This window comes from Garra rufa, chromosome 9 (genome assembly GCF_049309525.1).
Source record: "Garra rufa chromosome 9, GarRuf1.0, whole genome shotgun sequence".
Lineage (NCBI taxonomy): Eukaryota > Metazoa > Chordata > Actinopteri > Cypriniformes > Cyprinidae > Garra > Garra rufa.
This window is the reverse complement of record NC_133369.1, coordinates 41,286,864-41,299,648: the sequence shown is the minus strand read 5'-3', so window position 1 is coordinate 41,299,648 and position 12,785 is coordinate 41,286,864. Positions and strand designations below refer to the sequence as shown.

The 12,785-nt window shown below is 35.6% G+C and overlaps 1 protein-coding gene across 2 annotated transcripts in view; it reads right to left on the bottom strand.

The window, feature by feature from the left end:
* Nucleotides 1-12,785, bottom strand: part of bbs9 (Bardet-Biedl syndrome 9) — a 192,547-nt gene that overhangs the window by 95,358 nt on the left and 84,404 nt on the right. For both annotated transcript variants that reach the window (XM_073846720.1, XM_073846721.1), the window contains one exon: nt 1,803-1,985. In XM_073846720.1, the coding sequence (XP_073702821.1) occupies nt 1,803-1,985 (183 nt within the window). The remainder of the gene's footprint in view (nt 1-1,802; nt 1,986-12,785) is intronic.

The window sequence follows — 12,785 nt, the reverse complement described above, 5'->3', positions numbered from 1 at the left end:
ACAAATTTAACAAGTATTACTTTTTCATTAAACTCATAAAACCCCTGCAGTTCCTTTACAAACACCAGTTTGGGAAATCTTGATGTAATATAATGTTTAATGCAATCCAGGTTGTTAATAACAACAAACAGAATATACTTTATTATATACATATATATGGTACAGTATTATCCTATTTAAATCAATGTGATAAACAAGTTAGGTCAAAAGTAATGTAAAAGTAGTCTGATTATATTACCTAAAACGGATTTCAATTTGTAAGTGATCTACCCAGCTCTGCAGACAGAATGCAACACACTTTAAAGTAGAATTATTACAAACAATCTGTCATTACATTAAGGTGCAGCTAAAGCATATCCCATCATAGGATAAATGTTCTAAAAGCAGTACATTACCTTCTTATATCTGTATTAACAACTTAAATTCATGTATTTTTTCTTCAGGATAATGATTTCATGTTATTTGTGTGCTAAACTAAATTCATTGAAGTACAATATAGGGCTGCACAATTTTGGGGGAAAAAAATCTAATTTTTCTGATAAAAAAAAATCTAATTGCAATTTAAAATGTAAATTTTAAGTTTCATGCTGTAAAATAAAAGTTATATATTAAAATATTTGATTTTGAATATTGTCAAAAAATCCTTCTGAAACATGCAGTACATACATTTTTAAATAAGTCACAGCCTTTGTGATTTGATAATCAAAGCAAATTTGTAATTCTGTTTTTATTTTGATTAATTGTGCAGCCCTAGTTGCATATTTAGCAGAGATACAATTATTCGAAAATCTGGAATCTGATTTATAAATAATGAGAATTTTTTTAAAAGCAATGCACATTACTAATCAAAAATTAAGTTTTGATATATTTAAGGTAGGAAACTTACAAAATATCTTCATGGAACATGATCTTTAATTAATATCCTAATGATTTTTGGCATAAAAGAAAAATCGTTCATTTTGACCCATACAATGTATTTTTGGAGATTAGAGATGCCTATCTGTTTACATGCTAATACAAGCTATAAATCCAGTGGCTTTCGAAAAGTAGTGGGGACTGAATTGACAAAGTCAAAGTCAAAACAGTACACCGGCACGTTTTGATGATATTCTGGTCTCTAAATATGCCTCCTGGTCTGAATTGAAGTCTATCAGATTTTTCTGTTCAACAAGTTCAACCATAAAACAGTAATAGCAAATCTTTTCTATCATGTGTGTCTGCATTGCAGTACAAATGAAATTACAAACGTTCTGATATCAGGAACAAAACAATGCTACTGGAGTCTGTTTTCACTATATCAGAAGACATCCTACATTACTGGAGCCTTTGAAATTGAGATAAAGCATTGCAGGAATTCAACTGGCTGAGAGGTACAATTTTGGTTTAAAGCTGTAAGGAGGGGTGAGTCAACCTAGAGAAGCTTGACTCCATCAGGGAGACACTCATATATGGTTTTCTCAATATTTCTGTTTTTGCAGTGCTTTTAAAAGTTTTTATTTTTTAATTTAATTTTTAATAGATGAAAAACACTGAGCCAAAGCCAGAGAAAATAGTGTGAAGTAAAGTGTGTAATGGGGTCAGTAATGCTCATTGTGTGTTTATGTGTCATATTTGTATTACAGCTATTTGTGTTTCAGCACCCATGTCACCCAACACCTGCAGACAGATTCTCCAGGTCAGCGAGACACAGGCTGCTCATTCAAGAGGGTGTCTAATGTCAAAGGCTAAGGTTGTATGTGTGTGTGTGTGTGTGTGTGTGTGTGTGTGTGTGTGTGTGTGTGTGTGTGTGTGTGTTCTCTCACAAGTTGCGGTGTGTCCTGCAGCAGTGGTAGGAGTGTGGCCTCCAGGATGGCAGTCTGCTCTGAGCTGAGCCCCTGCCACAGAGACAACAGCAGGATGAGGAGGTGAGTGGCACTCCGCAAACGTGTAAAAGCTTGGATCAAACGCTCCCGGTTGTCTTCTGCTGCGTCTGCTAATGCTATAACCTGACCAAACAGACAGAGAGAGAGAAAGAGAAAGTTTAAGTGTACAACCAACCAAATTGATGTCCCGTCTTTTCAAGCTTCATGATTAACTTCTTACAAAAAATAAATGTATATAAAATAGGGCTGTCAACTTCACCGTGTTAACGCATTGGATTAATACAAAATCCTTATTGCGTTAAAATAATTTAATGCAAATAACGCAAATAAATGACTGAAACACACAAAGGCAGGGCTCTTCGCTTACTTATCTTGTTAGGAGCACAGTCACAATTTCAGGAGCACATTCTAAACAACAATCAAAAAATCAGAAAAAAAAAAAGATCCTTCCCATTACGAGGTGATATTTGACTCCTTAAAGAGATTTACAGGGGAATTTAGTTTTTACCTTTGTTTTTACCTTTTCATATGTTTAATGAGGCATGAGTGCAATCAAATTCATAAATTCATGTTGAGATTAATGTTTTAAATATAAAATTTTGAATACAGAAATATTAAAGATTTAACAACTGAACAGATCTGCCAGCAGGTGGCGGCAAGACACTGATTTAATTACTGAATCATATCATTCATTTGATTGGTTCGAACAGCTGGTTCATTCAGGAATAAAGCAAAGTCACTTGAATGGGAAATTGAATTATTCCACTAGATTCGTTTAAAAATGCAAGTTCATTCATAAAGGAAACACCGCCGTGTGGAGATACGCAGCGGCTCAGTTGTGACTTGTTTCAGACTACTTTTGACGATAAAATAGAGCAAAATCAGACAATAGTGTTATAGTCAGACAATGTAAGTCACTTAAAAACTGTTTATTTAACTGTTGTATTAAATCAATATCTCATCTACAGTCGTGGCCAAAAGTTTTTAGAATGACACAAGTATTAGTTTTCACAAAGTTTGCTGCTAAACTGCTTTTAGATCTTTGTTTCAGTTGTTTCTGTGATGTACTGAAATATAATTACAAGCACTTCATACGTTTCAAAGGCTTTTATCGACAATTACATGACATTTATGCAAAGAGTCAGTATTTGCAGTGTTGGCCCTTCTTTTTCAGGACCTCTGCAATTCGACTGGGCATGCTCTCAATCAACTTCTGGGCCAAATCCTGACTGATAGCAACCCATTCTTTCATAATCACTTCTTGGAGTTTGTCAGAATTAGTGGGTTTTTGTTTGTCCACCTGCCTCTTGAGGATTGACCACAAGTTCTCAATGGGAGTAAGATCTGAGGAGTTTCCAGGCCATGGACCCAAAATTTCAACGTTTTGGTCCCCGAGCCACTTGGGTATCACTTTTGCCTTATGGCACGGTGCTCCATCGTGCTGGAAAATGCATTGTTCTTCACCAAACTGTTGTTGGATTGCTGGAAGAAGTTGCTGTTGAAGGGTGTTTTGCTACCATTCTTTATTCATGACTGTGTTTTTGGGCAAAATTGTGAGTGAGCCCACTCCCTTGGATGAGAAGCAACCCCACACATGAATGGTCTCAGGATGCTTTACTGTTGGCATGACACAGGACTGATGGTAGCGCTCACCTTTTCTTCTCCGGACAAGCCTTTTTCCAGATGCCCCAAACAATCGGAAAGAGGCTTCATCAGAGAATATGACTTTGCCCCAGTCCTCAGCAGTCCATTCGCCATACTTTTTGCAGAAGATCAATCTGTCCCTGATGTTTATTTTGGAGAGAAGTGGCTTCTTTGCTGCCCTTCTTGACACCAGGCCATCTTCCAAAAGTCTTGGCCTCACTGTGCGTGCAGATGCGCTCACACCTGCCTGCTGCCATTCCTGAGCAAGCTCTGCACTGGTGGCACTCCGATCCCGCAGCTGAATCCTCTTTAGGAGACGATCCTGGCGCTTGCTGGACTTTCTTGGACGCCCTGAAGCCTTCTTAACAAGAATTGAACCTCTTTCCTTGAAGTTCTTGATGATCCTATAAATTGTTGATTTAGGTGCAATCTTAGAAGCCACAATATCCTTGCCTGTGAAGCCATTTTTATGCAACGCAATGATAGGTTGCACGCGTTTCTTTGCAGGTCACCATGGTTAACAATGGAAGAACAATGATTTCAAGCATCACCCTCCTTTTAACATGTCAAGTCTGCCATTCTAACCCAATCAGCCTGACATAATAATCTAAAGCCTTGTGCTCGTCAACATTCTCACCTGATTTAACAAGACGATTACTGAAATGATCTCAGCAGGTCCTTTAATGACAGCAATGAAATGCAGTGGAAAGTTTCGGGATTAAGTTAATTTTCATGGCAAAGAAGGACTATGCAATTCATCTGATCACTCTTCATAACATTCTGGAGTATATGCAAATTGCTATTATAAAAACTTAAGCAGCAAATTTTCCAATTTCCATTATTTATATAATTCTCAAAACTTTTGGCCACAACTGTACAAACTCCCTTAAAAATTATTAAAAGCTGTCACCCATCTAAAGTTCGTGATCTCACAAAGCTCTATTATAATCAACGAAGCTCTCTATACTGCACAATCAATCTCTTAATTACACTCTCTCTACACTTTGTTTATGAAAGGATTCGTGAGATTGTAAAAACACATAGAAACCTTTGAAGCTCCCCTCAGAGCAAACACAAATATGCTGATAGGGTCAGTCACACATGGTGCTCCTAAATATTTTTTTCATATTCGCACATAGTAGTTTTTAGTAGCAAATGCGAGTGAAATGGTCGCACTGTAGAGCCCTGAAAGGTGCGTCATTAAAGGTCCCATATTGTCAAAATCGAAATTTCCTGGCTTTTTTCATGATAACTGAGGTCTAGGGGTTATGTAACTACCATATAAGTTTCAAAGCAGTCAGTCTACAGCAAACTGCACACAGCCTGAATAAAGTAGCCGTTCCTTTTCACGAGCCGCTGTGACTTCCGTAAAAATATGACGTCCGATCTACTCAGTCACCGCCTTCAGTCACCACCCCGAGCACCAACCACTGTCCCACCCTCCTTTTGTGAAACCTCGACAACTTCAAGTCCATGCCATTGCTAAGCAACAACAACACGAAAACAAGTGGAGAAAACCCTGTTCAGTCGATAGATGTCAAAGCTACATCATTACACAGGCTTCCGAACAACGTTAATATAAGAGACCAGTGGCATGTCAACTTCAGCCTCTTTCACACAGCCATTCCGCAAAATACACAGATAATGTGTCCCACGGTTTGTTCCGGAATTGCTTAATTAAGCAATAAGGTACGAGAGGCCGTGCTGTATCGTGAATAATCAGAGTGCATTGTGAAAGGGGCTTTACTAAAGCAACAGTTACGTAGCTACTGCATTCAGTGTTTGAAAAAGAAAAAAAACATTAATGATCATTCTGAAATATTCTGTTGAGTATCACCAAGCCACAGCAGGCTAGGCTCTGGGCTAGGCTACAGCATACATGACCATAGTTACTTGTGGTTGGCTTGGATGTGCGTCACTCAGAAAACAACAGGCCAATCAGAAGAGAGGCTCATGAATATTAATTAGATGGGCCAAAATCGACCTGTTCTTGACAGAGCTCCTAAAAAAAGGAGCTGTAAAAATATATTGAGATGGATTTTGGCACTTATACTGCAGATATATATTCTTAAGGACATCAACAACTAAAATAAACCTCCAGAAATGTGTACAATATGGGAACTTTAACATAATTTGTGTCTCGCAGATGATGTTGGGGGTCGGGAATTTATCACTCTTAGCATCTACAATGGCGCAAGCACCAGTAACTCTGGTTGCCAAATTTTTTTTTCTAAAGAAAACTGGATGGCACACTGGACAAAGGCAAATTTGTGTTTATACACTACAGGTGCGACAGTACAACAGTTAAACAAGCAAGAAGTTAATATTAAGTGACTTACACTGACTATTGATTTTGCACTATTTCGTCGTTAAAAATAGTTTGAAACAAGTCACAACAGAATCGCTGCGCATCTCCATTTAAACAGCGTTATGAATGAACGTGCATTTTTTAAAGAATCTAGTGAGTCAACGATTCAATTTTCCATAGTCACTTGCTTTATTCCTGAATGAATCAGCCGTTCGATGAATCAAATGAATAATATGATTCAGTGATTAAATCAGTGACTTGGCGCCTTCTACTAGCAGTTTTAGTTTCATTTTTTTAAGTAGTTTATCTTTTCAGTTATTTAAATCATTTAATATTTCTATATTCAGACGTTTATATTTAAAACATTAATCTAAACATGAATTTATGATTTTTTTAATCAGATTTTTAAATTACTGATTAGATGGTGCTCCTGATTTTTTTTTTTTAAGTTAGAGCCCTGAAAGGGATTTTGCTGAGTTCATATTAACTTGACTTTTGATTCTGAATTTGGTATCTAGGCAAAGATTGAGATATTAAATGTCTTCTAAAACTTTTGAAATTGAATTGAGATTGAAAATGTTCTGAGGGTTCTCTTTGCTGGACATAGCAGTTTTGTGAAATTATGACAAAAATAAACATGTTGTATGCCTTAGCAGCTGGATAAATGCTGACTAGAAAAATTATCTTCTATGTGTTCTGTTTTAGTTATGAATATAGCAATTTTGTGAAATGATGACAAAAATAAACATGTTAAAAAAATAAACAGTGTATGTTTAATTTCACTATAAGTGTGCAATTAATCACAATTAATCACACGAAAAGAGTGCGATTAATCGTGATAAAAAAATAATAATCTATTGACAGCCCTAATATAGAATAATCAAAAATTATACTTAGCAAAAAAAAAAAAAAAACACTTATTTTTTAGGACTTTTAAGATGATTTGCAAAATTATTTTATGACAATTAGAGTATTTACATTACGCTTCACCTCCTAACTTCTTTGAAATTGCCTTTATTCTCAAGTGCTGATTCCAATTTGATAATCATTATTGTATCAGTATTTAGCACTATTTAGAAGTCTTGAGCATTAGAATGCGCAATCATCCTAAAAATAATGTTATAATGCAAAGACTTTACTGTCTTAATGCAAAAGATTTTTTTACTTAGATTTTGTCGGTAAAAACTAGGGTTGCAAAATTCCAGGAATTTTCAAGACTGGAAATTTTTCATGGGGATTAACGAGAATATATGTGACCCTGGACCACAAAACCAGTCTTAAGTCGCTGGGGTATATTTGTAGAAATAGCCAAAAATACATTGTATGGGTCAAAATTATTGATTTTTCTTTTATGCCAAAAATCATTAGGAAATTAAGTAAAGATCATGTTCCATGAAGATTTTTGTAAAATTCCTACTATAAATATATAAAAATGTAATTTTTGATTAGTAATATGCATTGTTAAGAACTTAATTTGGACAACTTTAAAGGTGATTTTCTCAGTATTTTGAATTTTTTGCACCCTCAGATTCCTGATTTTCAAATAGATGTATCTCGGCCAAATATTGCCGTTTCCTAACAAACCATACATCAATTGAAAGCTTATTTATTGAGCTTTCGTAAGATGAATACATCTCAGTTTTGTAAAATTTAACCTTATGACTGGTTTTGTGGTCCAGGGTCATATATGAGAATTAACAGGAATTAATGGGAATCAACTAGAAATTTGCAAAATGGCAGAAACTGGGAACAACATGTAGTTGAGAAAAATAATCTTGGTTAAAACAACCAGATTTAATGCAATTTTAGTTGAATTTCTACCCCACACATTGCTCAATCACATACACACAGCACTGCTTTAACAACTGTGCTTTTTTATTACCTGTGATGTGATTATTCTTTGACCAATAAAAATAAAAAAAGCAATTATTTAAAATAGAAATTCTTTTTAACAATACACTACCGTTCCGTTACTGTACCATTTTTTTTTCTTTGAAAGAAATTAATACTTTTATTCAACAAGGATATTAAATTATAAAAAATAGTAAAGACTGATATTGTTAGAAAAGATTTGAGTTTTGAATAAATGCTGTTCTTTTTATGTTTCTATTTATCAATGAATCCTGAAAAAAAAGCAGATTCCCAAAAATGTAATTGTAAAATTTGTATTGGTTTGCATGCATGTCATCTTATGATCAAACAAAATGTTAACATTTATATTTGTTTATGATACAGTTTCTCTAAATCTCCCCAAATTTCTCATTCCCATAAATTCCTGTAAATTCCCATAATAACGTTCCAAAATTGGAAACTTCCAAAATTCCCCAGATGAAGTTCCCATGGAAAGTTTGCAACCCTATTAAAATGTCCTGGATATAGTCTGAAAAATTCACCCTAAGATTGAAAAATGTAAAAAATTAAGCAGGTCTTGATGTGGGGTAAAGTGAGCCATTAGCATTTCCCTAATGCTGGTTTGCCTTTTTTATATACAGTACAATGAAAAGTGGGATATGAGAGGCTGTTGAAAAGACAGAAATGAATAAAAATAAACAGGACGAGGCAAAAGGGGGAAAAAGCACAAGAAGCACTGCTCTCCACAACATCAAAAGACAGCAAAAAAAAAAAAAAAGAAAAGTCTAACCATAGTACTTACTGTCTAACTTTTGGTAAAAATAAGCCCATCAAAAAAGGCCTGATAAAGTTACGTTCTTTGAGAGCAGACCTCACCTGTACAGTCAATCATATTTTGCCTGAAACCATAAGGCACAGAACACAAAAAAACACACTGAAACAGTGTTTGAGAGAAACATCTGCTATTAAGGATCAGTGTGTATTGATAAAAAGGTCTGAACAGCCAATCTAAATAGACCTTCGGTGAAGGAGCTTTTGTGAGTAAGAGTACAAGAGTTGATTGATGCCAGCTGAGGAAAAACAAAAGCACATTTAAACCGGGAGAGAGAAAGAACTACTACATAAAGAAGAGAACGTCAAGAATAGGTAAAACACCCTTGAGAAAAGACGTAAGGCAGTTCTCGAACTTGTTCAGTGAAGAGCAGTATATTCAAAGCATACGATGTGCCTCAGGAAGAGAATAATGCAAAGGTTTTTTTTGCATTTAGCTATTTAAGTAACTTATTCAAAGCAGAAAAAAAAATGGAGAAACAGGAAGTGGGTTTTCATTATGTACAATGTTAAGTATCACTTAAGATGAGTTAGATTAGAAACCACTATCTTGAAGAGCTAAAATTTGCTGTTGGTTAGAAAAGAACAGACATGAAACAGCCGGCAGACCGTTAGACCCATCAGTGTGGTCACCACTTACCCATGGGCACATTCTACAAAAATTATATACTCTAAAAATACCCCCAAACCATTTTGAAATATAACATTTCAAGCCCAAAACAAACCCCAGCCAATGCCAAAGACAGGCAAGAAAATACTTTATTCCCTGAGGGATGTAGCCAAATACGGAGAGACAGAAATATCTGTGCAGTCAGAATAAACAGGGGTTTTTTATAGTTCTTCGTGGGATGTCAGTAGTCAGTGGTCCTGTTCACACCTTTAGGAGGAAGAGAGCTGTTGAAATACAGCACTTCACTGCTGAATCTGTCATCATCAGACTTGAGTTCCAAAATAATATCAAACTCTTGAAAAAGCATTAGCAACATGGTCTGGAGCCATGGAGCCCATTTGCCTGATAGTGGTGAAGAGCAAGGGCATCATGCACCTTTGAGGGGCCACAAGTGGAAGCACCTTTGGTGTCGAGATAAGATATGTCAAAAGGAGGAAAAAACTCTTTTTAATAAGAATACAATGACTTTTCAGTTAGGTGTAAGTGCCTCTAAAATTAAAACTTACAATCATGCACAGTTAATTTTCAAAGAAAGATTTTTTTCTCTTAAATCTCTATCTCTTCTGTTTTAAAGGATGTGGCAATTTTATTGAAAAGCGCAAGTTTCCATGAGTGAATCTCACAAAATCTCACGAACGTCAGTGTCAAATTTTGCATGTAATCAATATTTACATTATCATATATTATAATATAACATAATATAACCTAAAAATATCTTAAAAGAAAATGTCTAAAATTCTACTTTTCAGATAGAATGTCACAATGCTAACTTGTTTTCAGTACTAATTACATACATCAGGATTTTATGCAAATGACACATACCAACAGCTAAAATGAAATTACTAACTGGGATTTGATTTTATATTTCAAACTCTGGCCACAATAAAATTGTGAAATATTATTACAATTTAAATAATTGTGTTTTCTAATTGCATATATTTTAAAATGTAATCTATTTCTGTGATGGTAAATTTGAATTTTAAGTATCATTACTCCAGTCTTTCAGTGTCACATGATCCTTCAGAAATCACTAATATTAGGGATGCAACGAATGTTCGGCAATCGAAATTATTTGAACGAAAACAGCAAGAAAAGCTCTTTTGGTGTTCGGCCAAATAAATTTGTATTTCGGAATAATCGAAAAGGCCAAATAAATTATACCGAACAATGACGTGACGTGATCAAATAGAGGCACGCACTAATGCAGCAAACATTTATTATAACATTCTCCTTTGCTCAGCAAGGCTGCATTTATTTGTACATTAAAAACACATGCCTGATTCAAGAAGGGGGTCTTAAAAATGGCCAAAAAATTTATTAATTTTAAGTTAAGTTGTGCTTTGTTGGTAGGCTATAATGTCAACTTGAATGTTAAGAATGTCCAGTGGTAAATAAATATTTTGAAATAGTTGTTTTATAATTGACTTTTTCTTTGAAAAGAAAGACAAAACTGTAAAAAGAAAACATTGGCTATTTAATTTATGCAATGGTGAAAAAAATTTGCAAAATACATGGGGGGAAAAGCACGAAAAATTTTCATTTCGGTGCATCCCTAACTAATGTGCTGATTTGCTTCTCAAAAAAAAGATGATGATGAGATGTTCCGTTGATGAATAAAACTTTAGATCAATTTAAAGCATCCTTGCTGAATAAAAGTATTTATTTATTCTAAAAACACACACAAATCTTGAACAGTGGTATACAAAAATATGGGTGAACGTTTTGGAGACATAATCTCAGTGGCTAAATAAAGGGTTTAAGACAAGTTATCTACAAGTTTTGCTATTAGAGCACATTTATGCCACTAATGAATGACCAACATTTACTTAAATTTAATAATGAATAAAATAGAATTAAATTATGGAAAGTAAATGTGTGTGAGTATGGCTCCTGTGTGGAGGGAAAGCTGGGAGGTTGATGACACACAGATATGCATCTGTACCAGCAAGCGATCCTAGACAGTTACCATTGTTGTTTTTAGTCATGGCGCAGAGATTACATTGAGATGGACAAAGAAATGCTGGTAAAGACAATTCTTGTTTATAAACTTATCCATTGAAGAGAGTTGAGTAAGACTAAGGGTATGATAGTATCTGGCAACCCATAGAGACAACTAAGATGCCATATCAGCTGGCTCAGACCTGATAAATACACCACTCCGTGTCTCTTGGTTCTGTCTTCCTGGGAAAATTGTTCATTCTCCACCTTTTCCCTCAATCTTCATGGGTGAAACCATGACAGTGAGAGAGTTCCTGTTGGATGCTCCATATCCATTTAGTCAACAATAAACTAAGAGAGCTTTTAGGCAGAAAAATGAAGAAAGCTTCTGCCTAGCTGACAAGAACAGATTCAATACATTTCTCTTTGCAAGGCTGCTAAAATGCTTGAACATTCTGTCCACAAAAATGTTTGAAATGTGCGCTTAATAAGCAATTCAAACTCAGCACCTGGAAATTGTTTATTGTGAACCAAGCTGCTCAAAACACTTTATGAGTTGCATATTCACTTTGAAACACACAATGCATTTCAAAGAGTGAGCAACAGACAAACGCTGCTTCTTGCACCTTTTGCAACACCTTAAATAAAATGTTCAAGTGGTGCTAAAACAGATAAACATACTTTAAATTAAAATAATCTAATGCATTCAGAAATAACACACCACCTATACTAAACCTAACTAACACTGTTACCAGGTGAGCTACCAAGCAAGTTTACCACATCAGCAAATCCATGCTTACATATGAAGCTAGTAATGTGATCCAAATGTCAAAATGTATTTGTTTACAAATTATGCACTATGGCAAAAACAATTGAGAAAAACAATCCACTGTATTGTCAAACATGTATGCTATGTGAGTGGAAAACACCACAGTCTCCTGGTTTGCATTATTGAGTTCTGGAGTGCCCCAGGGATCTGCCTTAGAACAAGGGCTGCACAATTTATCGAATTTCTAGTCATGATTACAATTACGCATGGCAAAATTACGAGACTGCCTTGCTTTCAGTTGTTGAAGCCTTAAGACAAGAGCTAGAGCGGCTTCCAAATCTTTAATACTTATCTTGCTGGATCTGTCTGCTGCTTTTGACACAGTTAACCACCAGATCCTCCCATCAACCCTATTGGCAAAGGGCATCTCAGGAACCGCACTCCAGCGATTTAAGTCTTACCTTTCATATAGGTCCTTGAAGGTATCTTGGAGAGGTGAGGTGTCCGAGTCGCAACATCTAACTACTGGGGTGCCTCAGGGTTCAGTTCTTGGACCACTCCTCTTCTCTGTCTACATGGCATCACTAGGTTCTGTCATTCAGAAACATATCACTGCTAAGCTGATGAAACTCAACTCTACCTCTCATTGCATCCTGATGATCCGACAAAAGCTGCTCGCATCTCAGCCTGTCTAACAAACTTTTTTTGCTGGATGAAGGACCATCACCTTCAACTCAACCTTGCTGAGACAGAACAGCTTTTGGTTCCATCAAACCCATCGTTGCATCATAATTTCACCATCCAGTTAGGCACATCAACCAGAATTTCTCAGACAACATTGCTAAAACTGCCCAGTCCTGCAGATTTGCTTTATTCAACATCAGGAAGATCAGGCCCTTTCTTTAGGAACAT